Below are 25,333 nucleotides of genomic sequence, written 5' to 3' on the forward strand. Positions count from 1 at the left end.
GCCTGTACCTCACTAACCCTGCGAGCTGAAGTGATAGCCAAAAGGAAAATCACTTTCCATGTGAGATATTTTAGGTCACAGGAGTGAAGAGGTTCGAATGGTGGTTTCATGAGCCGCCCAAGAACCAGATTACGGTCCCAAGAAGGGGCCGGAGGACGTAAAGGTGTCTTGATATGGAGCAAGCCTTTCAGAAAACGTGTTACGAGGGGTTGTACCGATATAGGGACATCCCCGATACCTTTATGGAAGGCGGCTACCGCACTGACATGCATTCTGATGGAAGAGGTCTTTAGTCCTGATTCCGATAAATGCCAGAGATAGTCCAAAAATTTGGGGATTGGACAGGAAAAGGGATCAAGGGATTGCCAAGAACACCATGATGTATACCTTTTCCAGTTATAGGAATAAGACTTTCTTGTGGAAGGCTTCCGTGAAGCAATCAGAACACAAGAAACCGAATCTGAAAGGTTAAGTGGTTGAAGGACTAACCTTTCAACATCCATGCCGTCAGGGACAAGGCCTGAACATTGGGATGGCTTAGACATCCGTCGTTCTGAGTGATCAGAAGCGGGTCGTTCTCAAGGGAATGTGCCTACGAATGGAGAGATCCTGGAGTATGGGAAACCACACTTGGCGTGGCCAGTGAGGTGCTATCAGGATCATGGTTCCCTTGTCCTGACGGAGCTTCAGGAGAGTCTTCGAGAGAAGAGGAAGTGGAGGGAACACAAAGCAGACCGGGTGCCCACGAGAGGGAGAATGCATCTCTGGGCTGAGAGTGTTTGCTGCGAATGAGGGAGCAGTAATTGACCACTTTATGGTTCTGAGGGGACGCAAAGAGGTCTATTTGGGGATAACTCCATTGCTGGAAGAGAGAGGTCGCTACCGAGGGGTTGAGAGACCACTCGTGCGGCTAGAAGACACGACTCAGTTTGTCTGCCAAGACATTGTCCACTCCTGGCAAGTAGGTGGCCCTGAGGTACATCGAGTGGGAGAGCGCTTCCGCTCAAATATGCGCAGCTTCCTGACACAGAAGGAAGGAGCCTGTGCCTCCCTGCTTGTTGATGTACCACATGGCCACCTGGTTGTCCGTCTGAATCAGGATGACGTGATTTGTTAGGCAATCCTGAAAAGCTCCAAGAGCATATCGCATTGCTCGAAGCTCCAGGAAATTTATCTAGTGTTTGGCTGCCTCTGGAGACCAAGATCCTTGTGTCTGTAGATCGTTCACGTGAGCCCCCCACCCGAGGTTGGAAGCGGCTGTGGTGAGAATTAGTTGAGTATCTGGTAGGTGAAAAGGCAGTCCCTGGAGGAGATTGTTCTGATCTTTTCACCAGGCGAGAGAGAGACGGAGTGCGTCGGTGGTGTGGACAATGGACAATGAATCCATTGTGACCTCAGAGTCCAATGCATGAGCCTCATGGCCAGGCGGGCAATCGGCGTCAGATGGACTGAGGACGCCATGTGTCCGAGAAGGACAAGGAATTGCTGAGCTGTTGCTGTATACTGAGACTGCAACTGGTGAGCGAGGGACACGAGGGTTTGCACTCGTTGTTGAGGTAGAAAGGCTTTTGCCTGCAAGGTGTCCAAGTCTGCCCCAATGAACGACAAGGTTTGAGATGGGGCTAAATAGGATTTCTCGTAATTGATGAGAAATCCTAGAGAAATTAGAGTGTGCAGGGTCAAATCTAGGGACGATCGAGCAGTTTGCTGGGTTGGGGCCCTGATTAACCAGTCGTCTAGATAGGGGTAGATGTGAACACCTTCTTTTCTGAGAAAGGCTGCGACAACTACGAGACATTTGGTAAAGACTCGTGATACCGATGCTAGGCCGAATGGAAGCACTCGGTATTGATAGTGCTTTGGGCCTACTAAAAACCTGAGGTACTTGCGATGAGCTGGAGATATCGCAATGTGTGTGTATGCGTCCTGGAGGTCCAGAGAGCAGAGCCAGTTTCCTCTTTGTAGAAGAGGTAAAAGCGAGCCCAAGGTTACCATCTTGAACTTTTCCCGCTGGAGGTACTTGTTGAGGGCACGACGGTCCAGAATTGGACCAAGCCCCCCGGATTTTTTGGGGATCAAAAAGTACCGGGAATAGAACCCTAGGCCTTGTTGCGAAAGAGGGACGGGTTCTATTGCTCTTAATGGAGAAGGAGGGAAACCTCCTGATCCAGAAGGATAGAGTGGTCGGATGTCTCCCTCGTCCGCAGATGTGGTGAGTCCGGTGGCAGAGCGAGAAAGTTCAGGTGGTAACCCTGAGCAATGATTGCTAGCACCCATTGGTCGGTTGTGATTGATTGCCACATGCCATGAAAGTGGCACAATCGACCTCCCACTGGTATGGCTTGGCAGAGGAATCAGGCTGCTGCTCTCCAAGGGAAAGTCAAAAACCTGAAGCAGGTCCCGGCTGGGGAGCTGCTTGTGGCTTTTGTTTCCGGGGCTGGCGAGGCTGAGATTTTTGATAGGGCCTCGTAATTCGGGACTTTGCTGGTGGAGGATTAAACTTCCTTGGGCGGAAGAATGACTTCTTAAGAGTCCTTCTTGAAGGGCTGTCTAGAGGGGAAGTCAGAAGGTATCGATGATAGCTGTTTGAGGGTCTCATGATGATCCTTTAATTCAGCCACTATTTGCTGAATCTGTTTACCGAACAGATTATCTCCTATATAGGGCAGGTCAGAAAGCCTGTCTTTTACTTCTTGGCGAAGGTCAGAAGACTAGAGCCAGGCCCAGCGTCTTGCCGAAATGGCAGTTGCAGATAGTCTAGTGGAGGTGTCGAAGACATCGTAAGCTGTTTGTATCTCATGCTTTCCTGCCTCAAAACCCTTGTTGACAAGGATTTGAAGATGTTCTTGGAATTGGTCAGGTAGGGTTTCAGAGAAGTCCTGTATTTGCTTGAAAATGACCCTATTGTATTGGGTCATGTACAGCTGGTAAGAAGCAATCCCGGAGATGAGCATGGCCCCTTGGAACACTCGTCGACCAATATTGTCTAGGAACTTGTGTTCCTTAACAGGAGGGGTAGAGGAGTGAGGCTTCGTCCTTTTTGCTTTCTTTTGAACTGATTCTACCACAACTGAGTGGTGGTCAAGCTGAGGTTTTTGAAAGCCAGGGGCTGACTGTACTAGATAGGTAGTGTCAAGCCTGTGTACTGGGGCAATGGATCCAGGATTTTCCCAGTTCTTTTTGAGGAGGTCAAGAAGAACTTGATGAATGGGAATAGAAGTTATCACTTTAGGGGCATCCAGGAATTGGAGAAGCTCCATCATCTGGTGCCTATCATCTTGCTCAGTCTGAAGCTGAAAAGGGACCAATTCTGACATTTCCTTCACAAAATTAATGAAAGAAAGGTCCTCTGGAGGAGAACGCTTTCTACTTTCAGTAGGAGAGGGAGGTGAAGGTAAGACATCGGTATCTGTGGAACTATCATAACCCCAGGTGTCATAAGGATCAGCAGGCTGACCTGTAGGACGAGAAGGGGGTTGGATACCCAAAGGGCACGGCTTAGGTTCCGAGAAAATAGAAGGAATCACCGGGGGCACCGTGGATGTCCTGGGGGGGGGGCCATCGGTGCCGGCATCGAAGGCGCCGATGTGCGTATCGCCCCTGATGAATGAATCGGTGGCGAGGGACGACATGGCATCGATAGCTGAGACAATACCCCCGAAGGAGGAATGCGGAACGGTGTTTCTCCTCCCAATGAAGCTGTCATCGGGGAGTGCACCGGAGCCATCAGAGACCCGGGAATCACCGGTGGAAGGGCGGTCATGAGCGCCTCCATCTGGGATAGCAGCAGTGCCAGCGCTGCTGGAATTGGGTCAGTGACCGGTTCCACTCTTGGTGCCGGTGTCGGAGGAGCCTGGAGTCGGTGCATCACCTTGTCGATGGCCTCCTGGACCAGCCAGTCCAGTTCTTCCCGGGGACCTGGGGCAAGCAACCCTGGCTCTGTGACGGAAGAGGGAGGCTGAGGCACAGTCGGAGGGACCACCTTTACAGGCGGAATCGCAACTCCAAAACCCTGATCAGGTGAGGGTGGCCTCGATGTCCTGGTCACAGGAATGGTCGGTTCCATTCCTGGACGGGGCTTCTTCGATGGTGGCTCGGTCGATTGTTTCGCTCCCTCGACGGTCCGAGACTTACGATGCCGATGGCGATGTTTCTGCCTACGATCCTCTCGATCTTGAGGGGGAGAAACGGGAGTCGATGGCCGTAAAGACGTCTATGGCGGGCGGTCACCGGACTGTTGTCTATGCTGGTGCGACTTCGACTGTGCCGGTTCCGATGATGTCGATGCGATGGACCGCGTCGGGGTGTGAGCACGGAAAAGGAGTCCCATCTTCTCCATTCTGGCTTTGCGACCTTTTGGTGTCATGAGGGCACATTTGGTGCAAGTCAGGAAATCATGCTCACGGCCTAAACACATTACACAGACTCCATGAGGGTCTGTAATAGACATGGTGCGAGTACAGTCCGGGCACCGACGAATCCCCGATCCCATGGCCATAGAAAAATCAAGCCGTGGCACGGTCAACGGCCAGTAGGCCGCGAGGGCCAAACTCAACGGTAATCGACGAAAAACGGTGAAAAAAATTACCGAAGTACCGCAGCCTGAGAAAAGTTAGAGGAGGGTCCCCTGTGGGGCAATTTAATTGAATTAACTTCGTGAGGAAAATTCCTATCAGGAATCTCTTCAGAGCTCCTAAACCGCGAGGCTACTGCTGCGCGGAAAAAAGAAGACTGAAGGGGGACCCCCGCTGGCTGCAGGGTTAGTGCCATGCTGGGCATGCCCAGTAGGGGCCAGTCAAAGTTCTGGAAACTTTGACAGAAGTTTTCCGTGATTGGGCTCCATCCTGATGATGTCACCCATATGTGAGGACTACCTTGTCCTGTGAGAAACCAGGTTATCCCCTCTCCCAGTTGAGCTACATTGGCTCCCAGTGTCCTTATGCATCCAATTTAAAATTGGATGCCTAACCTTTAAAGCTTTGTGTTGGGGCATCTCATACCTCTTTTCTTTAATCTCCCCTTATTTGCCCCTCTTGCTCATTTGGATCCTCCCAGCAGGAACTCTTAGTAATGTCTTCTGTTAGAGAAATACCCTTTGAAAGATCTAGGGAAATCTGTTTGTCCTGTTTTATTTGCCTCATTATTGTTTTTGTGTCTTATTTTGTTTTTATTTTCATTTATGTAAATTTTTACCCGCTGACTTAATTAGCTACCTGTATTAATTGTTTTTATTTAATACTGTACAGCTAAGTTTTACTTTGTTAGCCGATATGTTCATAGCTTTGTTTTACAAATGTAAAAAGTTGTGATTCATCAAGAAAAACAAACATCTTGCTAAAGTATCTGACCTGGAAGGTCATATTTTTGGTAGCGGACACTTTGGTCCGCAGAGTTAGTAAGCTCCAGGCCCTAGTGACTTAGCCATCTTACACCAAGTTTTTTCATAAAAGGTGTAAGATGGCTAAGTCACTAGTGCCTGGAGCTCACTAACCCTGCATACCAAAGTGACCACTACCAAAAATATGACCTTCCAGGTCAGGTGCTTCAGATCACAGGAGACTAGCAGCTCAAAGGGAGCTTTCATCAGCTGGATCAACATCACAAGAGGTCCCATGACAGTAGGTGACTTGTTAGGAGGCTTCTTCAAATGAAGAAAGCCCTGCATGACTCTGACATAAACTGTACAGAAATTGGTCTAGGTTGGTGGTGGTAAGCGCCAACTACACTAAGGTGAACTCTGATTTGGTCTTAAGACTGGACTCTAAAAGATATAGATGGTAATCAAACAGTTTTTGTGTCTAGCAAAAGAGGGGATCCGAGGCCTTTTCCTCACCCCAAAAAGAAAGTAGAGTTGCTTACCTGTAACAGGTGCTCTCCCAGGACAGCAGGATGTTAGTCCTCACATGTGGGTGACATCATCAGGAAGGAGCCCAATCACAGAACACTTCTGTCAAAGTTTCTTGAACTTTGACTGGCACACTGAGTATGCCCAGCATGCCACCAACCCTGCATCCAGCAGGGGTCCCCCTTCAGTTTCGTTTGTAGCAAAAGTATGAGCGAAAAATAAAATAATAAAACGTAACTCTGCGGGGTGGCGGGCGGGTTTTGTGAGGACTAACATCCTGCTGTCCTGGGAGAACTCTGCTTTCTCCCAGGACAAGCAGGATGGTAGTCCTCACATGTGGGTGAATAGCGAGCTATATGATGCCCGAATAGAATGAACCAAAAACACCCGATAACGTGCAACAGGCACAACAACTGGGGTGGTTTTGGGTAGGAGGGCAGCCTGAGTTTCTCAGTGGGTCGTAGGAAGGACGTTGGATTATTAAAATGGAAACAAACTACGCAGGACAGACTGGCCGAAGATAGAATCCTGCCTGCCAGCCTTGTCGAGACAATAATGAGCTGCAAATGTGTGGATGGAACTCCATGTGGCAGCTTTGCAGATGTCAGCAAGAGGTACAGAATGGAGGTGCGATACTGACGTTGCCATGGCTCTTATTGAATGCGCTTTTACGTGTTCCTGCGGTGGAAGGCCTGCTTGCTGGTAGCAGAAAGAAATGCAGTCCGCCAGCCAGGTGGACAGGGTCTGCTTGCCCACTGGAACTCCCAATCTGGTTTTATCGAAGGAGACAAACAGTTGGGTGGACTTCCTACGGGCTGCAGTGCGGTCCAAATAAAAGGCTAGCGCACGTTTACAGTCCAAGGAATGCAGAGCCCGCTCAGCTGGTTGTGAGTGAGACCTTGGAAAAAAGGTAGGAAGTATTATGGACTGATTTAAGTGGAAATCAGAAACTACCTTAGGTCGAAATTTAGGATGAGGGCGGAGTACCACATGATCGTGAAGAAATTTGGTATACGGTGGATATGTTACAAGCTCATGTAGTTCATTGACTCTGCGAGCTGATGTTATAGCAACTAGAAAGATCACTTTCCAAGTGAGATGTCGAAGCTCGCATGAGTGCAAGGGCTCGAACGGAGGTCGCATGAGCCGTGCTAGCACAACATTAAGGTCCCATGCTGGAACTGGAGGACACAGTGGAGGCTTCAAGTTGTTGCAAGCCTCACAGAAAGCGCCCTACAAGGGATTGCGCCGAGATCGGGGCATCTCCTACACCTTTGTGGTAAGCGGCTATGGCGCTGATATGCACTCGGATGGAGGAAGTTTGTAGGCCAGACTCCGAGAGGTGCCAGAGATAATTCAGGAACCTTATTGTGGGGCAGGAAAAGGGATATATTTCTTTTGCAATGCACTACAAGGAGAATCTTTTCCATTTGGAACAGTAAGATCTCCTAGTAGAAGGCTTTTATGAAGCTACGAGGACCTGGGACACACTGTCAGAGAGATTAAGAGATTATAGTATTAACCTTTCAACATCCAAGCTGTCAAGAGACAGGGGTGAAGGTTCGGGTGACGCAACAGCCTGTTGTTCTGCGTTATTAGAGTTGGATCTGTGCCCAGGCGAATTGGTTGCTGGACTGAGAGGTCACGTAGGATGGAAAACCAAGCTTGATGCGGCCAGTGAGGGGCTATGAGGATCATTGTGCCTCCGCCTGACGTAACTTCACGAGAGTCTTGCTGATGAGTGGAAGTGGAAGGTAGGCATATAGGAGACCCATTGACCATGAGTTGGCGAAGGCATCTCGTGACTGTGTGTTGTGACTGCGGTGTGGAGAGTAAAAATTGTCCACTTTGCGGTTGTGAATTGACGCAAAGAGGTCTATGTGTGGGCGGCTCCCACTGGTAAAAAATTTGGTTTGCTACAGTGGGATCTAGGGACCATTCATGGGGATGAAAGGTCCGGCTGAGGTTGTTTGCCATCACATTGTTCACGCCTGCCAGGTAGGTCGCTCTCAGTAGCATGGAATGGGAGAGAGACCAGGCCCAGATCTGTGCTGCCTCCTGGCACAGCAGGTAGCCTGTGCCCCCTGCTTGTTGAGGTACCACATTGCTACTTGGTTGTCTGTTTGGATTAGGATCACTTTGTTGGAGAGGCAATCCCGAAAAGCAAAGAGGGCATATCGAATTGCCGGGAGCTCCAGAAAATTTATCTGGTGCTTTGCTTCTTGAGTAGCCCATGTTCCCTGGGTTTGGAGGTTGTTGACATGGGCTCCCCAACCCAGGTTGGATGCATCTGTTAGAGTAATTTGAGGTTGCGGCGGTTGGAAGGGTAGTCCTATCTGAAGATTGGACTCCTGTATCCACCAAGCTAGTGAGAGACGAAGCTGGTTGGTGACGTGGACAATGTGGGACATGTGTTGATTTGACTGGGATTACTGGGACTTTAAAGTCCATTGTGTTACTCTCATGGCTAGTCGAGACATTGGGGTTACATGCACCATGGACGCCATGTGACTTAACAAGGTTAGTAGATGACGAGTTGTAGTTGTTTGGCGAGTCTGCACTGCTTTGGCCAAGATCGATAATGTGCGTGCTCAGTCCTTTGGGAGAAACGCTTTGGCCTGGACCGTGTCTAGATCTGCTCCTATGAACAAGAGGGTGCGTGATGGAGACAGATGTGACTTGGGTTAGTTTATTAGAAACCCCAAGGATTGTAGTAGCTGATGGTGAAATGGAGGGAGTGAAGCACTTCCTGTCGAGATGACATCTGAGGAGCCAATCGTCTAGATACGGATAGATGTGGATGTCCTTTTGTTGGAGGTGAGCTGCGACTACTGCCAGACATTTCGTGAATACACGGAGTGCTGATGCTAGGCTGAATGGCAGCACTCGGTATTGGAAATGATTGTGGCCTACTACAAACCTGAGGTATTTTCAGTGAGGAGGGTATATGACAATTTGGGCATAAGCCTCCTGAAGATCTAGAGAGCAGAGCCAATCTCCCCGTTGCAGTAGAGGGAGCATGGTGCCCAAGGTTATCATTCTGAACTTTTCTTTTCGGAGGTGTTTGTTTAGGGCGCATAAGTCCCGAATAGGAAGAATGCCGCCTGACTTCTTTGGAATTAGAAAATACTGAGAGTAGAACCCTTGACCCCACTGCAACCGAGGTACCGATTCTACAGCACTGGACTGCAGGAGGGTCGAGAGCTCTGCCTCAAGAAGTAAAGTGTGTTTTGTTAGACCCCACGAAGGTTCAGTGGCAGCGTGAGGAAGTTCAGATGGTAACCGTGGGTGACCATAGAAAGAACCCATTGGTCTGTTGTAATTGTGTCCCATATGTTGGCAAAGTGGCACAAGCGGCTTCCTACTGGTATGGGTGTAGAAGGTGGGGGCTGATTTCTGCCCTCTAGTAATGAGTCAAAACCCCGATGCTGGACCAGTCTGCGGGGCTGGTTGGGGTTTTGGGGCCCTAGGTTGTCAAGGCTGATCTCTTTGGGAAGGTCTAGGCTGTCGAGTGTGGGATGGAGGTGGGTAATACCTACGTGGCTTATAGGATATCCTCCTAGGATCCCGCCAAAAAGACCTCTTGGTAGATGGGAAGTCCGAGGGGAGAGTAGACAGCTAGCACAAGGTGTCATGATGATCTTTTAGTTGCGCTACTCTTTGTTGAATTTTGTCACCAAATAAATTGTCCCTTGTATATGGAAGGTCTGCCAACCTTTCTTGGACTTCTTGGCGTAGGTCAGAGGACTTGAGCCAAGCCCAGCTTCTGGCGCTTATGCCTGCTGCAGATACTCTTGAGGCAATTTCAAAGATGTCATATGCTGCCCTCACTTCATGCTTTCCAGCATCGTGTCCTTTTTGAAGGATTGTAGTAAGTCCTTCCTGATATTCATCTGGTAGGGTTTCAGAGAATTCTTGGACTTTCTTCCAAAGATTTCTTGAGTACTGAGTCATGTATAGCTGATAAGCTGCTTTACGTGCCATCAGCATAGAACTGTGGAAGACTCTTCAAGGTGTCCAAGGATTTCTGTTCTTTACCTGGAGGGGCAGAAGAATGAGGCTGGAATCTCTTGGCTTTCTTTTGGGCAGACTCAACGACCACATACTGATGGGGTAGTTGGCTTTTTTGAAACCCCGGATCTGACTGGACCAGATAGGTGGCATCAGTTTTTCTGTTCACTGGTGGAACTGTGCCAGGGTGTTCCCAGGTGCATTGTAATAAATCCAGGAGCACTTCATGTACTGCAACTGCCATCACTTCTTTAGGGGCATCTACAAATTGCAGTACATCAAGCATCTTATGCCTAGCATCCTCCTCCGTTTGTAGTTTAAAGGGGAAGGTTTTAGACATCTCCTTAATGAAGTTTGCAAATGTGAGGTCTTCAGGAGGGGAGCAGCGGCGTTCTTCTGGGGTGAAGGCTCTGATAGGAGTTCATCCGAGTCCTGAGTGTCAGAAGAATCATCACCCCAGGGATCATATGGTGCATCTCCAGCACCATGTGACTCTTCAGATGGAGATACGGGTCCAAATCCAGCCGGATCTGGTGGTGGCACCATTGGGAGAAATGGAGGCATTGATGCGGGCACAGAGGACGGTGATGGCATCGATGGAATCTGTGCTTTCGATAGACATCGAGGAGGCAACAGACCCGATGGTCCTGGAACCGGTTCTGGCATCGGTAAAATTTGCTCCTCATCCGAGGACAATGGAATAGGTATCGTGTCAGTGGTCTTGGAGGTGCCGATGGCATGGAAGGAGCAGGCACCGATGGTAATGCACCGATTAAAGCATCCAGGTGTTCGAAAATGGTGGGCATCGGTTCGGGTGTCTGCATGGGAGCCGGTGCCGGTGGCGTCTGGAATCCCCAAAGTGCCTGGAGTATTGCCTCTTGGACCATCCGGCCCAATTCCTCCCAGAAGGCTGGCATTGGCAGCACAGCCACTGGGGTTGGAGGCTCAGAAGGCATTGCCGGAGGGCCCACATGTATAAGTGGAGTCTTGGCTCCCAGCACCGGTGCCAGTGGGGAACGCCTGTGTCCCGGGGCCAGAGGGGGATGGGGGGCCCCTTCTCCCTGGGACTTCTTGGCTGGTGGCTCTGTCGATGCAGATGGCTTTCTGGTGGCGGCATCAGAAGAAGGCTCACGTCGATGGCAGTGACTGTGTTTTTCCGATGCTCGGTCTGGTCCTTATCCGGCACCGAGGAGGAAGATGTCGATGCCTTTGACCGTGAAGCAGCTGGTGAAGGACGGTCACCGGTGTCTCGATGGCGCTGAAACTTTGATGACGACGGGGTTGTTGAAGAGGAAGGCTTCCGACTCTGTGTAACCTTGGCTGGGGTAGACAGAGACTTACGCTTAAAATAGGTGCTCGATCTTCTCCAAGTGGGCCCTGCGACCTTTTGGCGTCATTTGGGCACAGCTAATGCACCGTTGGATGTTGTGAGTGGGTCCCAAGCACAAGACACATACATCGTGAAGGTCCGTAATGGACATGGTCCTCGGGTACTCAGGGCACTTTCGGAACCCAGTCGCCATGTTTTTGAGAAAAAATAAGGGCGGCGCGCAGTCGGTGGCCGTCAGATACCAAAGAAAATACCGCCGGGAACCGACCGCAAGGAATGAGGCAAATTTACCAGCGTCAACGGAGGTCGGTGGTTGATGGGGGATCCCAGGATGGGGGAAAAATATTTAAGTTTTGAAATAAGTTTCCGTGAGGAAATTTTGTGAGGAATTTTCACAGATCTCCAGAAATCCACGAGGCTACTGCTGCAAGGAAAAAAAAAAGAGACTGAAAGGGGACCCCTGCTGGATGCAGGGTTGGTGGCATGCTGGGCATGCTCAGTGTGCCAGTCAAAGTTCTAGAAACTTTGACAGAAGTGTTCTGTGATTGGGCTCCATCCTGATGATTTCACCCACATGTGAGAACTACCATCTTGCTTGTCCTGGGAGAAAACCTACTCCAAAAATAGAACCTCCTCCACTTCAATCCATAAGATTTCCTCACGGAATCCTTCCTTCCAGACAGAACACCATGAGACACATACTCAGAAAGAGTCAAGTTGTAAAGCTACCCTCTCAATATTAGGCTGTGAAGGCCAGAGACCTGATATTGGGATGGTGCAAGAGCTCCTGATCTTGAGAGATGAAAGCTGGAGAATTCCCCAGCCTTACTGGATCCCAGATGGACATCTCCAGCAGGTTTCAAAAAGGAGCTACAAGGATCCTGAGTTTCAACAAGGTCTTCACAATGATAAGAATTGGAGGATATGCGTACAGTAAGCCTTAACCCCAATTTAAGACAAAGGCTCCTGAGGCTAATTTGCCTTGAGTTACTTTCCTAAAGCAGAAGAGCAGACCTTTCTGTTTAGAGGATATGTGAACAGTTCTACCATGAGTATGCCCCTCTCACAGAATATCCAATTCGCTAACCCCCCTTGTCCAATGATCGAGATTCTGGGATTCGACTGAATGATAGAGGTCTTAAAAATCATGAGATGTCTTGATCGAGTAGATGTGAATCGGTTATTTACACTTTTAGATAATAGAAGGAATAGGGGGTACTCCATGAAGTTAGCAAGTAGCACATTTAAGACTAATTGGAAAAAAAATTCACTCAATGCACAATTAAGCCCTGGAATTTGTTGCCAGAGGATGTGGTTAGTGCAGTTAGTGTAGCTAGTTTAAAAAAGATTTGGATAAGTTCTTGGATGAGAAGTCCATTAACTGCTATTAATCAAGTTGTCTTAGGGAATGGCCTCTGCTATTACTGGCATCAGTAGCATGGGATATTCTTAGTGTTTGGGTACTTGCCAGGTTCTTGTGGCCTGGTTTGTCTCTGTTAGAAACAGGATGCTGGGCTTGATGGACCCTTGGTCTGACCCAGCATGGCAATTTCTTTTGTTCTTAGGACATTCTCCTTGCCTGTCAGATATGTGGCTCTGAGGACCATTCCCTGAGAGATGCCCAGTCCCACATCCAGACAGTCTCCTGACACAGGAGATATGATCCCATTCCTTCCTGCTTTGATATAAAACAGCCATTGGTGGTCTGTTTGGGTGATAATAACTCTATTGGCCAACTGATATTTGAAAGCTATCAAAGTATATTAACCAACCAAAAGCTCTAGGAAGTTTATCTTATGAAACGTTTCCTGATCTGACCAGAAACCATGATTGAAAAGCCTTTCTGTATGTACTCCCCATCCAGGCTGGACGCATCCATGTTTAGAACAATTTAGATTCGAGGAATCTGGAAGAGTATACCCTGGCCAGATTTAAATGAATCAGCTATCAGGTTCTCCCACATCAGTGGACTTCCTGTAGGATCTCATGCACAGGGATTGCCATGATATCTTTAGGGGGCTCCATGAACTAGAACAGTGATTCCCAACCCTGTCCTGGGGACCCCCCCAGCCAGTTGGGTATTCAGGATATCCACAATGAATATGCATATGAGAAAATTTGCTTGTTATGGAGGCAGTGCATGCAAATTTTCTTTCATGCATATTGTGAATAACCTGAAAACCAGGCAGGAAGGCAGGGGTCATGGATCTGGATCTCACCTGGTTAGCAGACAAGGAATCAGAGAGGGAAGCACTTGTTTGTTTGGCACAAGAAACTGATGAACTTCTGTGTCTCGGGGAAGTTTCCTCTTTTGATGGGCTAGAAATTACCATAGGTGCAGCAGCTTCCAATGTTAACTTTTGTTTGTGAACAAATATCAGTACTGAGCCGGATGGACACCTATTCCTTCAATGTCAGGGCACCAATGTTCCTCTTTCTTCCTTCCAAGATCTGCTGGATCTTCCTATCCAGCTCTTCCTCAAAGACTGTCAAAGCCAACATAATCTGAGAGGCAATAGGGGAGGCCATGTCTTTCTGGGATACCAGAGATGTATCGGTGGCTGATACCTGGACCTTTGGAAACCGGTGTGATTCCTAGGTCTGATCTGAGGATGAGCTCTCCTCACCACCGGAATGCTTAGAGGGATTTAGGGCTGCCATCAGAATATCTTTGCTCCCGGTGTCAATGGAAACATAGGCAGAGTCTTGTCCTTCACTTGATGTATGTCATTGACGCTCTATAATGCTAGAATTAGCAAGGCTGAATCAGGGCCGGTGCTAGAGTTTTTTGCTGCCCTGTGTGATCAATTACTCTGCTGCCCCCACACCCGTTCTGTTTTTTTTTAATACAGAATTTTTGTTGTTTTCTCAATAGCCAACACACAGTAGAAACTGTCAGACTCACGCTCTGTCTCAGATCTTCTTTCCCCGCTGAAGAAAGCTCTGCGCCCTCCGACAATCCAAACTTTCAAAATTGACACCCCCCCTGAACCTTTCTTACCCCATCCATGCAAAGGCAAGCGCAGCAGGGTGGATCCATCGACCAAGAGGTAGCCGGGACAGGCCCACTACTTCTGACTGTTGAACGTGAGACTCCTGGGAGGGAACCTCCGGGCACAGGAGTTGAATCTCCAGGAACAACAGGAGAGAGACCGTGCCAGGAAGAGGTAGCAGGAATTAACATCTTGGATCACTTGGAGTTTGAGAAACCGGTGGAGATAACATTAGAATCCCTTTGGGACCTAATGGCGGTAATGGCCCGAACCCTCAAAGTTCAGTCTCAACTACTGGGTAATTTCGAATAAAAATTGGATTCGGTGGATAAAGAACATTCTCAAAAATTGCAAGAACATGCTATTGCTCTACAGGATATGTCTGTTAATATGAAACAAGTTCAAGAGTTGAACACTACCCTCATGAAGGATCATATAACATCTCAAAGGAGACTTGAGTCAATAGAAAACTATCTTCGACATTTGAATGTGAGTATGGTTAATTTGCCTAGAGTTTTGGGAGAGCCAGTTCTTGTGACTTTCAAAAGATATTTGACTGAGACCCTAAAGATACCAGCAGATATGGTGCCACCTCTGAAAAAAAATACTATTTTTACCTCCTAGAAGGCATCCCCCCCCCCCCCCTCCCGATATCATTGGGGTGGGTTAGGGATGAGTTTGCAAACAATAGAGTTTATTTGGAAAATTCAAATTTGGAAATCACAGATAGCGGTTCTCTTTATTTCTTTTTTTCACTGAATTAAATATGGGTCAGTTGATGAAAGATTTTAAAAATATTGATATTCCTTTTATGGGAGGGGTGGGTCAGGGTCTATCCAGACCTTTCAAGGACCACCCAACAACAGAGAAAGATGTTTCTTGCTATACGCCCCGAGGTCTTGACCAAGGGTACAAGTTTCATCTTACGTTTTCCATGTAAATGTCTTATAAAATCAGCTGGAAATACATTTATTTTTTTCATGTTCGAACAATTGAGACAGTTCCTAGATGGGAGGGCATAAACCTATATTAACCGGGGTTAAATATTCAGGCAGAGCAATTTTGAAATAATATTGCCCTTAATTCTCCTTTGTTTTTCCTTATTCTCCTCCCCCACCCTAATTTCCAATGAAAAACAAATAGGAAATTGCATGTAAGAAGTTAGTAATATTATATGCATGGATGAATGTATGTAGTGATTTCCAAAGAAGAATTTTGTTTCTGTATTACCATGCAAAGTTGTTCCTTGTTAAGCATTTAAAAATCTGATAAATTAAAAATTAAAAAAAAAAACCTAAGAAGAGAAAAATCACCCACTCTCTATACCTGAAAAAATTTGATATCCTGACACCTTGAGCTGGTCATGAATTAGTGAGAATACACACAAACTTTCTTCACAAACACACACACACACAATCCAGGCAGGCTCCCATTCACACAAACTCACACACCACCTGGGAAAGTTCCCATTCACACAAACACAGACACACCACTGCTTCTGTTTCGCTTTTTACAGGGCTTCCCGCCTCACTCAAAACTTCTGCAGCTGCTCCTGCTTCCTCCCACCCCACCACTTACAACCAGTTCCTCTGCAGGATAAGACCCTCTACCGGCTTAAATAGGCATAAAGGCAATTCTGCCTACCCTCTTTATGCAGCCTCCTTTCACTCTCGGCTGGCGCCAGTGGCACAGAGCAGGAACCGGCTAGATCAAAACAAGCTACTCAGAGGTGTTCCGCGATGCTGCTCCGCAAGCCTCTGCTGGATGCAGCAGCCATGGCTTTGGGGAGGTTCAGGGAAATCTAATCTTAAAAAAATGCTGGCTTCAGTGGTAGAGGGAGGGGAAGGGACATGCTCTCCAGTCATTTTTCAACAGTGAATCTGCACTTCTATTAACTTCCTCAAGCTCTGCTCTTCAGTGCACAGGCCAAAAGTGGGTTCTCAGAAGGATGAGAAAGAGTACGAGGCTGCCATGAATTTCCTGGCTTCTGCTGCCACCGCGACACCCTTCCTCCTCCCCCAGGTGTGCTGTCCCATGCAAATGTATGGTATGCAAACCCAGTTGCACGGCACTGGGCTGAACCCTTTTGTCTTCTTTGGGTGGGATGGCAAAGTTCATATTCTATCCCCCTGATCCTCAATGTCGAGGGGGATCAATGCCTTTGCAATGCCAATGCATCGTTCGTGGTCTATGCAGTTCTGAACTCCTTTGATGTCAATGCCTCTGACAGGCTGGGCATATAGATTCCGAAATGCTTTTCCATAAGGTCAAGCCAAGATAGATGCCCTATAGGGGTCATGGTCGCACAGAGGAGACACCCTTGGACATCATGGCTGGCTTTGAAGCAGAGGACATATATCATGGGGGTCCGAGATAAAACCCTCTTGCACAGAGGCATTTATCTATCAAAGCCACTGGCATTCTTCTCCAAAATATGCACTTGTCGAAAAACTGTTGCAGCAAAATCAAATGACTTGATGGCACAAAAATATGATTGATGCCGCTTTGATGCACTAGTACTGCATCATGCAGCTATCGAAAACAGAAGCAAACTTAGAACACACCAATAAAACTTCCTAGGTAATTAAAGGGAACAAGAACAGATCATGGGGCTCCACAATAGATAAATCCTGCAGCTTTTGGAAGTCTGGGGTTCCTTTACCATAAAGAGACAAAAATTCTATAGCCCATGGGCTCTGCGGAAAAGAGGAGACTGAATGGATACCTGCAGTATAATATGCTGCGCATGCTCAGTAGGGCATGCTCAAAGTTTTTAGAAGTTATGATATCAAATTTCCCTGCCAGGCCCCATTTGATGTCACCCATGTGAGGACTACCATCCTGCTTATCTTTGAAGAAATTGGTGTTCTGGGGCCTAGGGTAACATCTGCCATGCTGCCTTTGCATAGGAAGGATTGTTGCTGTTCTGAATCCTGGCAGCTGGCTTCTTGTTGTGTATTTCTTAGCCTTTTTCATATGGGATTAAAGAATTACAATTTAAATAAAACCAAAGAAGAGCTAAAATTGTGTGTTGCTTCTTTCATTTGCAAATGCAACACAACATTCAAATCTTTCCAGATTTAAACCCTGGAAATGCCACATGAAAAATCTCTGTGGCCTTCAACCACAGTGAGGCATTAAATTTCACTCTTTTGGGATGGTACTCCCTTCTGACGCTGCTCCCTTCCACAACAGCCACAGAAGAACAGGACATGCATATAGCCTGTACTATGACTACCAAACCCTAAATGGTTTAATCTAAATTTCCTGCTTGAATTGCCAGCAGTCATAGTAGATGATGCATGCAGTAAAAAGCAGGTCCTGCTCTCTGGAGGGAGGTAGCAATATAGAGGAGAAAAGCAGAAAGTACCCTGGTAGGCAGGGATAAAAGGAGGAGCAAAAAGGACAGGACCTTCAGGGGCACCAACAAACAGTGAGGCAAAAAGCACCTTGGGAGAAGAATAAATAGGAAGAAGAGAAAAGGACCTGGGAAGGGGAGGAAGAAAGGAGCAGACCCTTCAAGAAGAAAACTATATAAGTCAAGGTCACAACCCCCCCCCCCCGATCTCTCCACACATCATCCCTTACCATATATCCCAGTTCCGCAGGGTTTCTGTCGGCAAGAGTCATTCCCATCACTCTTGGTCCCCGCTCCTCTGGCTTTACAAAATGACTACTAGTCAACCTGAGGTTTAGAACCATTACGTGTATGGCCGCCAGTCCATATAACAATGGCATTGGCTTTGGGTTGACCAGTGGCAATTTTGCAAAGCCAGGAGTGGGGCAGGATCAATGGGGGATGGCTCCTGGACCCGGAAGCCCTGCATAATTTGGATAGAGTAAGGGCTTAGGGGACTTTGATGAAGTGGGTTTGGTGGGTGGAAGGATGGGGTAGTGTACTTTCCGAGGGTTTTTCACAGTATTTTTTTTTTTTTTTGCTCTTTCGTGTTTCTTTAATTTTGGGTAATGGGATGGGGAGAAGGGAGCTAAGGAGTATGCTAAGCAGGGGAGAAGGGAGTTCAGGAGTAGGCTGGGATCAACCAGGGAAAGGGGGGGGGGACGACGACGACTCCAGAGTGTGCTGGAGTCTACCTGAAGGATGGGCCCAAAGCATGCTAGGGTCAGGCCGAAGAAGAGGTCGGACCATGCTGGAGTTGGGCCGAGGAGATCAGAGTGTGCTGTGGGTCAGACAAAGAAGGGATCAGGGTGTGCTGGGCTCGGGCCAGAGAGGGGGTAGATCGCAGGGTACTGGGGTCAGGCAGGGGGTCAGAGAGTCTGTTAGGGTCAGGCTGGAGGAGGGGGTCAGAATCTGCTAGGATTGGAGTATGCTTGGCTTCGCTTAGGGAGAAGGGTCAGATTGTGCTGAGATCAAGCTGGAAAGAGGTGGGGTTACAGTATACTGGGTTTGGGTTAGGGAGTATGCTGAGGCCTCACTGGTGAGGAGGGAAGGATGAAAGGGATTGCTGGGATGGAGCTAGGGAGGGGAATCAGAGTATGCTGAAGATAGGCTGAGGACAAAGGCTACAGAGGGTAGGAATGGAATGCTGGGGACTAACTGGGGATGAGGACAGTAAATAAAAGCCTCCAGGGAATTTCAATGGGTTTCTGCTGGTATCCATAATATTCACAAATGAATAGAGGTATTCAGTGAAACAATTTTACTAAATAGCAGAAAAAACAATTTCCAAAAAAAAAACAAACCCCCCAGAGAAAAAGCAAGTTTGCTTTCTATAAACTGTACTCTCCATAGGCAGCAGAATGAATTAGCTATGGCACATGGATGATGTCATCCAATGGCGCTGAACAGACTCTTCTCTCTTAGCTCATAGTGCTTTTGCTCTACTTAGCATGTGTGGGAATTCCTGCATGGGCACTGCCTTATGAGCCCTTTAGTCGATTTTAGAGCCAAGTTTAGCTAGATATTCAACTCTCCAGGGAGGAGGGTGGGTATTTAGCATGGTTAATTCATCCTGTCTATAGAGAACACAGTTTATAGTAAGCAAGCTTGCTTTCTGTCAACAAGCAGGGATGAATTAACCATGACACACAGGGAGTTCCAAACAGAGCACTTACTGAAAAAGCAACCTGGACCCCATCACGGAGAGAGGACTACTGAGTTAACCAGGCTACGCAAAATGCTTGTCCAAATTTACTGTCGCTTCTTAGTAGATTGTCCTGAAAAAGGATGTGAAGGTGTGCCCTGATGAATAAGTAGAGATTTTGCAGATTTGTTGATAGGCACAGCTTGTAGATGAGCCACTGATACAAAAATAGATCTCACTTGATGAGTGCAGGAGTAGTCTAATGATTAGAGCAGCAGGCTGTGGACCACGGAAACCAGGGTTCAAATCCCAGTTCCATTCCATGTGACCTTGGGCAAATCACTTTACCCTCCTTTCCCTCATTTACAAACTTTGATTGTAAGCCTCTCTAGGGATAGGGAAATATTTACAGTAAATGAATGTACAGTAATCTGCTTTGAAGCACCAAAAATGGAATATAAATCAAATTTTAAAAAACTCAACCACTCAAATCTGAAGGCCTGTGAGCACACAACAATGCGCGATATAGTCTGCTTGGCAACTGCTATGCCCAGCTGGTTAGGACCATAAAAGATAAACAAATGTGACCCTAGATGATGTGGCTGAGTTTTCTTTCAGTAATAAGCCAAGGCTCTCTTACAGTCCAAAGAATGAAGGGCTTTCTCACCTGCATGTGTATGTAGCTTTGGAAAGAATATGGATAACACGATGGCTCAATTTATATGAAAAGCTACCACCACTTTTGGTAGGAACTTTAGGGGGTGCAGAGCTCCATTCTATTGTGGAAGAACCACATATACAGAGAGTAATGAACAAATGCCTAAAGCTCACAAACTCGTTTAGCTGACATGATTACAATAACGTAAGAACATAAGAAATTGCCATACTGGGTCAGACTAAGGGTTCATGAAGCCCAGCAACCTGTTTCCAACAGTGGCCAATTCAAGCTACTAGTACCTGGCAAGTACCAAAAACTAAGTATATCCCATGCTAGTAATAGCAGTGGTTATTTTCTAAGTCAACTTGATTAATAGCAGGTAATGGACTTCTCCTCCAAGAACTTATCCAAACCTTTTTTAAACCCAGCTACACTAACTGCACAAACCACATCCCCTGGCAAAAATTACAGAGTTTAAATTGTGTACTGAGTGAAAAAATTTTCTTTGATTAGTTTTAAATGCACTACATGCTAACTTCATGGAGTGCCCCCTAGTCCTTCTATTATTCGAAAGAGTAAATAACCGATTCACATTAACCCGTTCTAGACCTCTCATGTTTTTAAAGACGTCTATCATATCCCCCCCTCAGCCGTCTCTTCTCCAAGCTGAACAGCCCTAACCTCTTTAGTCTTTCCTCATAGGAGAGCAGTTCCATCCCCTTTATGATTTTGGCCACCCTTCTCTGTATCTTCTCCATGGCAACTATATCTTTCTTGAGATGCGGTGACCAGAATTGTACACAGTATTCAAGGTGCCGTCTCACCATGGAGCGACAGAGGCATTATGACATCCTCCGTTTTATTTACCATTCCCTTTCTAATAATTCCTAACATTCTGTTTGCTTTATTGACTGCCACAGCACACTGAACCAACGATTTCAATGTGTTATCCACTATGACGCCTAGATGTTTTTCCTGGGCGGTACCTCCTAATATGGAACCAACATCGTGTAACAACAGCATGCGTTATTTTTCCCTATATGCATCACCTTGCACTTATCCACATTAAATTTCATCTGCCATTTGGATGCCCAATTTTCCAGTCTCACAAGGTCCTTCTGCAATTTATCACAATCCGCTTGTGATTTAACTACTCTGAATAATTTTGTATCATCCGCAAATTTGATTACCCCACTCGTATTCCTTTCCAGATCATTTATAAATATATTGAAAAGCACGGGTCCTAGTACAGATCCTTGAGGCACGCCATTGTATAGACTTTTCCACCGAGAAAACTGTCCGTTTAATCCTACTCTCTGTTTCCTATCTTTTAACCAGTTTGTAATTTATGAAAGGACATCACCTATCCCATTACTTTTTACTTTTCTTAGAAGCCTCTCATGAGGGACTTTGTCAAATGCGTCCTGAAAATCCAAATACTACATCCACCGGTTCTCCTATATCTACATGTTTATTAACCCCTTCAAAAAAGTGAAGTAGATTTGTGAGGCAACACTTGTCTTGGGTAAAGACATGCTGACTTGGTTCCATTAAATCATGTCTTTCTATATGATCTGTGATTTTGATCTTTAGAACACTTTCCACTAATTTTCCTAGCACTGAAGTCAGGCTAGCTGGTCTGTAGTTTTCCGGATCGCCCCAGGAGCACTTTTTAAATATAGGTGTTATATTAGCCATTCTCCAGTCTTCAGGTACAATGGATGATTTTAATGATAATTTACAAATTTTAACTAACAGATCTGAAATTTCATTTTTGAGATTCTTCAGAATCCTGAAGTATATACCATCCAGTCCAGGTGATTTACTACTCTTCAGTTTATCAGTCAGGCCTACCACATCTTCTAGGTTCACTGTGATTTGGTCCATCTGAATCATTATCCATGAAAACCTTCTATAGACTGGTATCTCCCAACATCCTCTTCAGTAAACACTGAAGCCAAGAAATCATTTAATCTTTCTGCGATGGCCTAATGTTCCCTAAGTGCCCGTTTTACCCCTTCGATCATCTAACGGTCCAACTGACTCACTCGCAGGCTTTCTGCTTCGGATATATTTTAAAAAGTTTTTACTGTGAGTTTTTGCCTCTACATCCAACTTATTTTCAAATTCTCTCTTAGCCTATCTTATCAATGTCTTACATTTAACTTGCCAATGCTTATGCTTTATCCTATTTTCTTCTGTTGGATCCTTCTTCCTATTTTTGAATGAAGATCTTTTGGCTAAAATAGCCTCTTTCACCTCACCTTTTAACCATGCCGGTAATTGTTTTGCCTTCCTTCCACCTTTCTTAATGTGTGGAATACATCTGGACTGTGCTTCTAGGATGGGTTTTTTTTTTTGTTTGTTTGTTTTTTTAACAATGTCAACGCCTCTTGCACACTTTTTACCTTTGTAGTTGCTCCTTTCAGCTTTTTTTCTATTTTTCTCATTTTCTCAAAGTTTCCTTTTTGAATGTTCAGCGCTGGAGCCGTAGATTTACTTACTGTTCCCCTTCCTGTCATTAATTCAAATTTGATCATATTATGATCACTATTGCCAAGTGGCCCCACCACCGTTACCTCTCTCATCAAATCCTTGCTCCACTAAGAATTAGATCTAAAATTGCTCCCTCTCTTGGTTCCAGAACTAATTGCTCCATAAAACTGTCATTTATTCCATCCAGGAACTTTATCTCTCTAGCACAGGGGTCGGGAACCCATGGCTCCCAAGCCAGATATGGCTCTTTTGAGGGCTGCATCTGGCTCGCAGACACGTGTCGCCATACTTCGCGGTTCCCCGCTGACCCAGCTGCTCCCCGGTCCTCCGCCGCCCGGGCTTAAAATGCTGTCAGCCCGGGCGGAACGCGGCAGGACAGCTGGAGTCAGCGGCACCGGCGTGCTCTCTTCTCCTCCCCCCCCCCCCCCCCGGAAGAGGAAGTGGAGAGCATCGGGTGCCTGCGCGGGAAGAAGAGACCACACTAGCGTGGTCTCTTCTTCCGCGCAGGCACCCGATGCTCACCACTTCCTCTTCCGGGCTGCGGGGGGGAGGAGAAGAGAGCACGCCGACTGGAGTCATCCGGGTGCCTGCGCGGGAGTCATCGGGTGTCAGCCGGGTGCCAGCGCTGGAGTCATCGGGTGCCTGCGCGGGTCTTCCCGCGCAGGCACCCGATGCTCTCCACTTCCTCTTCCGGGCCGCGGGAAGAAGAGAGTACGCCGGTGCTCTCTTCTTCCCGCGGCCCGGAAGAGGAAGTGGAGAGCATCGGGTGCCTGCGCGGGAAGAAGACTGCAGCGCGGCTCGGAGGAAAATGAAAATCTTCAACCGCGGCCGATGGGACTCCGCCTTCGCCTCCGCGAGGGCTGAAAATGAAGGAGGTTAGCGTTGGGAGGTGGCTGCTGCTGCCGCGAGTTCCCGGGGGGGGGGGGGGGAGAGAGAGAGTGAATGAATGAGCGAGCAAGCATGTGTGTTTGAGATCCTGTGTGTGTGAGTGAGAGATTGCATGTATGTGAATGATTGAGAGCCTGTATATGTGAAAGAGAGTATGTCTGTGATTGAGATCCTGCCTGTGAGAGAGAGAGCATGAATGTAAGTTTACCATTGGGAACCTGCATGTGTAAGTTTGTAATTGAAAACCTGTTTGTTTGAAATAGTATGTGTGTATGATTGAGATCCTTTGTGTGTGAGAGAGATCATGTGTATGTATGATTAAGAGCCTGTGTGTATAAGTAAGAGAGAGATCATGTGTGTCTGTGTCTGATTGACAGCTGGTTTAGGTGATGGAGCATGTGAGTATGTGATTGAGAGCCTGTGTTTAAATGAGAGAGAGAGACCATGTGTGTCTGTGTGATTGAGAGCTGATTTAGGTGAGGGAGCATGTGAGTATGTGATTGAGAGCCTGTGTTTAAATGAGAGAGAGAGACCATGTGTGTCTGTGTGTGATTGAGAGCTGATTTAGGTGAGGGAGCATGTGAGTATGTGATTGAGAGCCTGGGTGTAAATGAGAGAAAGAGAGGACATGTTTGTAAGCATGTGAATGAGAGTCTGTGTGTGAGAGAAAAAGACAGCATGTATTTATGTGATTGAAAGCCTGTGTGTGTGTGTAAGCGTGAAAAGATAGACAGCATGTGTGTAAATGTGTAATTAAGAGCCTATATAAGTGAGAGAGAAAAAACATTTGTATATGTGAGTGACTGAGAGCATGTGTGTATAGGTGTGTCATTGAGAGCCAGTGTGAGAGAGAGCGCTGGTATGTGACTGAGAGAGGAGAAAGTTCCAAGCAAACCACCCCACCTCCTGCTAATTCAGAACAATCTCAGGACACCTGGATATCAAACGTTCCCAGGTATGCAGAGCAAAAAAATTTTTGTATCCTTATTATTTTTCATTACTGGATCTTTGTGTCTGCTATTTTGAAATATTTTGTTGGTATCTGGAAATGTTTTATATGAGTTTTTAATTATTGGATATTCCACTCATCAGCTGTTTCGAAATATGTTCTTTTTGTTAGTACAGTTTTACTGCTGATGATTTTATATTTCTTGATTTGTTTTATAAGGATGTGTGATGTTTCTTTTTTCCTTTGTTACACTGCATACAGAGACTCTGGCTTGTTGCAGTTTCCAATTCAGTTTTTGTCTGCATGCTTCTTGTTATGCGTTTTGGTCTCTTTATTCTATGTTAGGTGAGGGACAGCACGTGATTCAGGTGAGGTTTTCTGCTGGCGTGTAGTTTCTGTGTAGGACTCTATAGCAGCCTGACTTGGTCCGTTTTCCTAATAGGAGATGTATTGGTGTCTTAAGGCCTGGTGTAATATTTTCAGAGACTTATTGTACTTTAAAAGTGTGATCTTACATAAAATGCACACATTTACTTGTATTTAGTTTTAAACATATTGTATGGCTCTCATGGAATTACATTTTAAAATATGTGGCGTTTATGGCTCTCTCAGCCAAAAAGGTTCCTGACCCCTGCTCTAGCATGTCCTGATGTTACATTTACCCAGTCAATACTGGAATAATTGAAATCTCCCATTATTACTGCACTACCAATTTGGTTAGCTTCCCTAACTTCTCTTAGCATTTCACTGTCTCACCATCTTGGCCAGGTGGACGGTAGTATACTCCTATCACTATATTTTAGCCCAACACACAAGGTATTTCTACCCATAAAGATTCAATTGTGCATTTAGTCTCATGCACAGTATCCTGTTGGACTCTATGCCATCCTGGACAAAGTACCACCCTGCCTCCTAGATGCTCCTCTCTGTCATTGCGATATAATTTGTACCCCGGTATAGCACTGTCCCATTGGTTATCCTCCTTCCACCATGTCTCTGAGATGTCAATTAAGTCTATGTCATCATTCACTGGTTTACATTCTAATTCTCCCACTTGGCTTCACACCTTCCCCTCATAGACCTCTCCGATCCAAACACGGCCCTACGTTCTTGGAACATAA

At 46.6% G+C, this 25,333-nt stretch overlaps 1 protein-coding gene across 4 annotated transcripts in view; it reads right to left on the reverse strand.

Moving 5' to 3' along the window:
- Positions 1-25,333, reverse strand: part of UBE2K (ubiquitin conjugating enzyme E2 K) — a 253,971-nt gene that overhangs the window by 12,771 nt on the left and 215,867 nt on the right. Inside the window, exon 7 of one of the 4 annotated variants that reach the window (XM_029589198.1) lies at positions 24,903-24,917. The exons of the other annotated variants lie outside the window; for them this stretch is intronic. Within the exon in view, the coding sequence (XP_029445058.1) occupies positions 24,910-24,917 (8 nt within the window). The 3' untranslated portion in view covers positions 24,903-24,909. Of the gene's footprint in view, positions 1-24,902; positions 24,918-25,333 lie in introns of those variants that run through there. 4 annotated transcript variants of the gene reach the window in all.

This window comes from Rhinatrema bivittatum, chromosome 1 (assembly GCF_901001135.1).
Source record: "Rhinatrema bivittatum chromosome 1, aRhiBiv1.1, whole genome shotgun sequence".
Classification (NCBI taxonomy): domain Eukaryota; kingdom Metazoa; phylum Chordata; class Amphibia; order Gymnophiona; family Rhinatrematidae; genus Rhinatrema; species Rhinatrema bivittatum.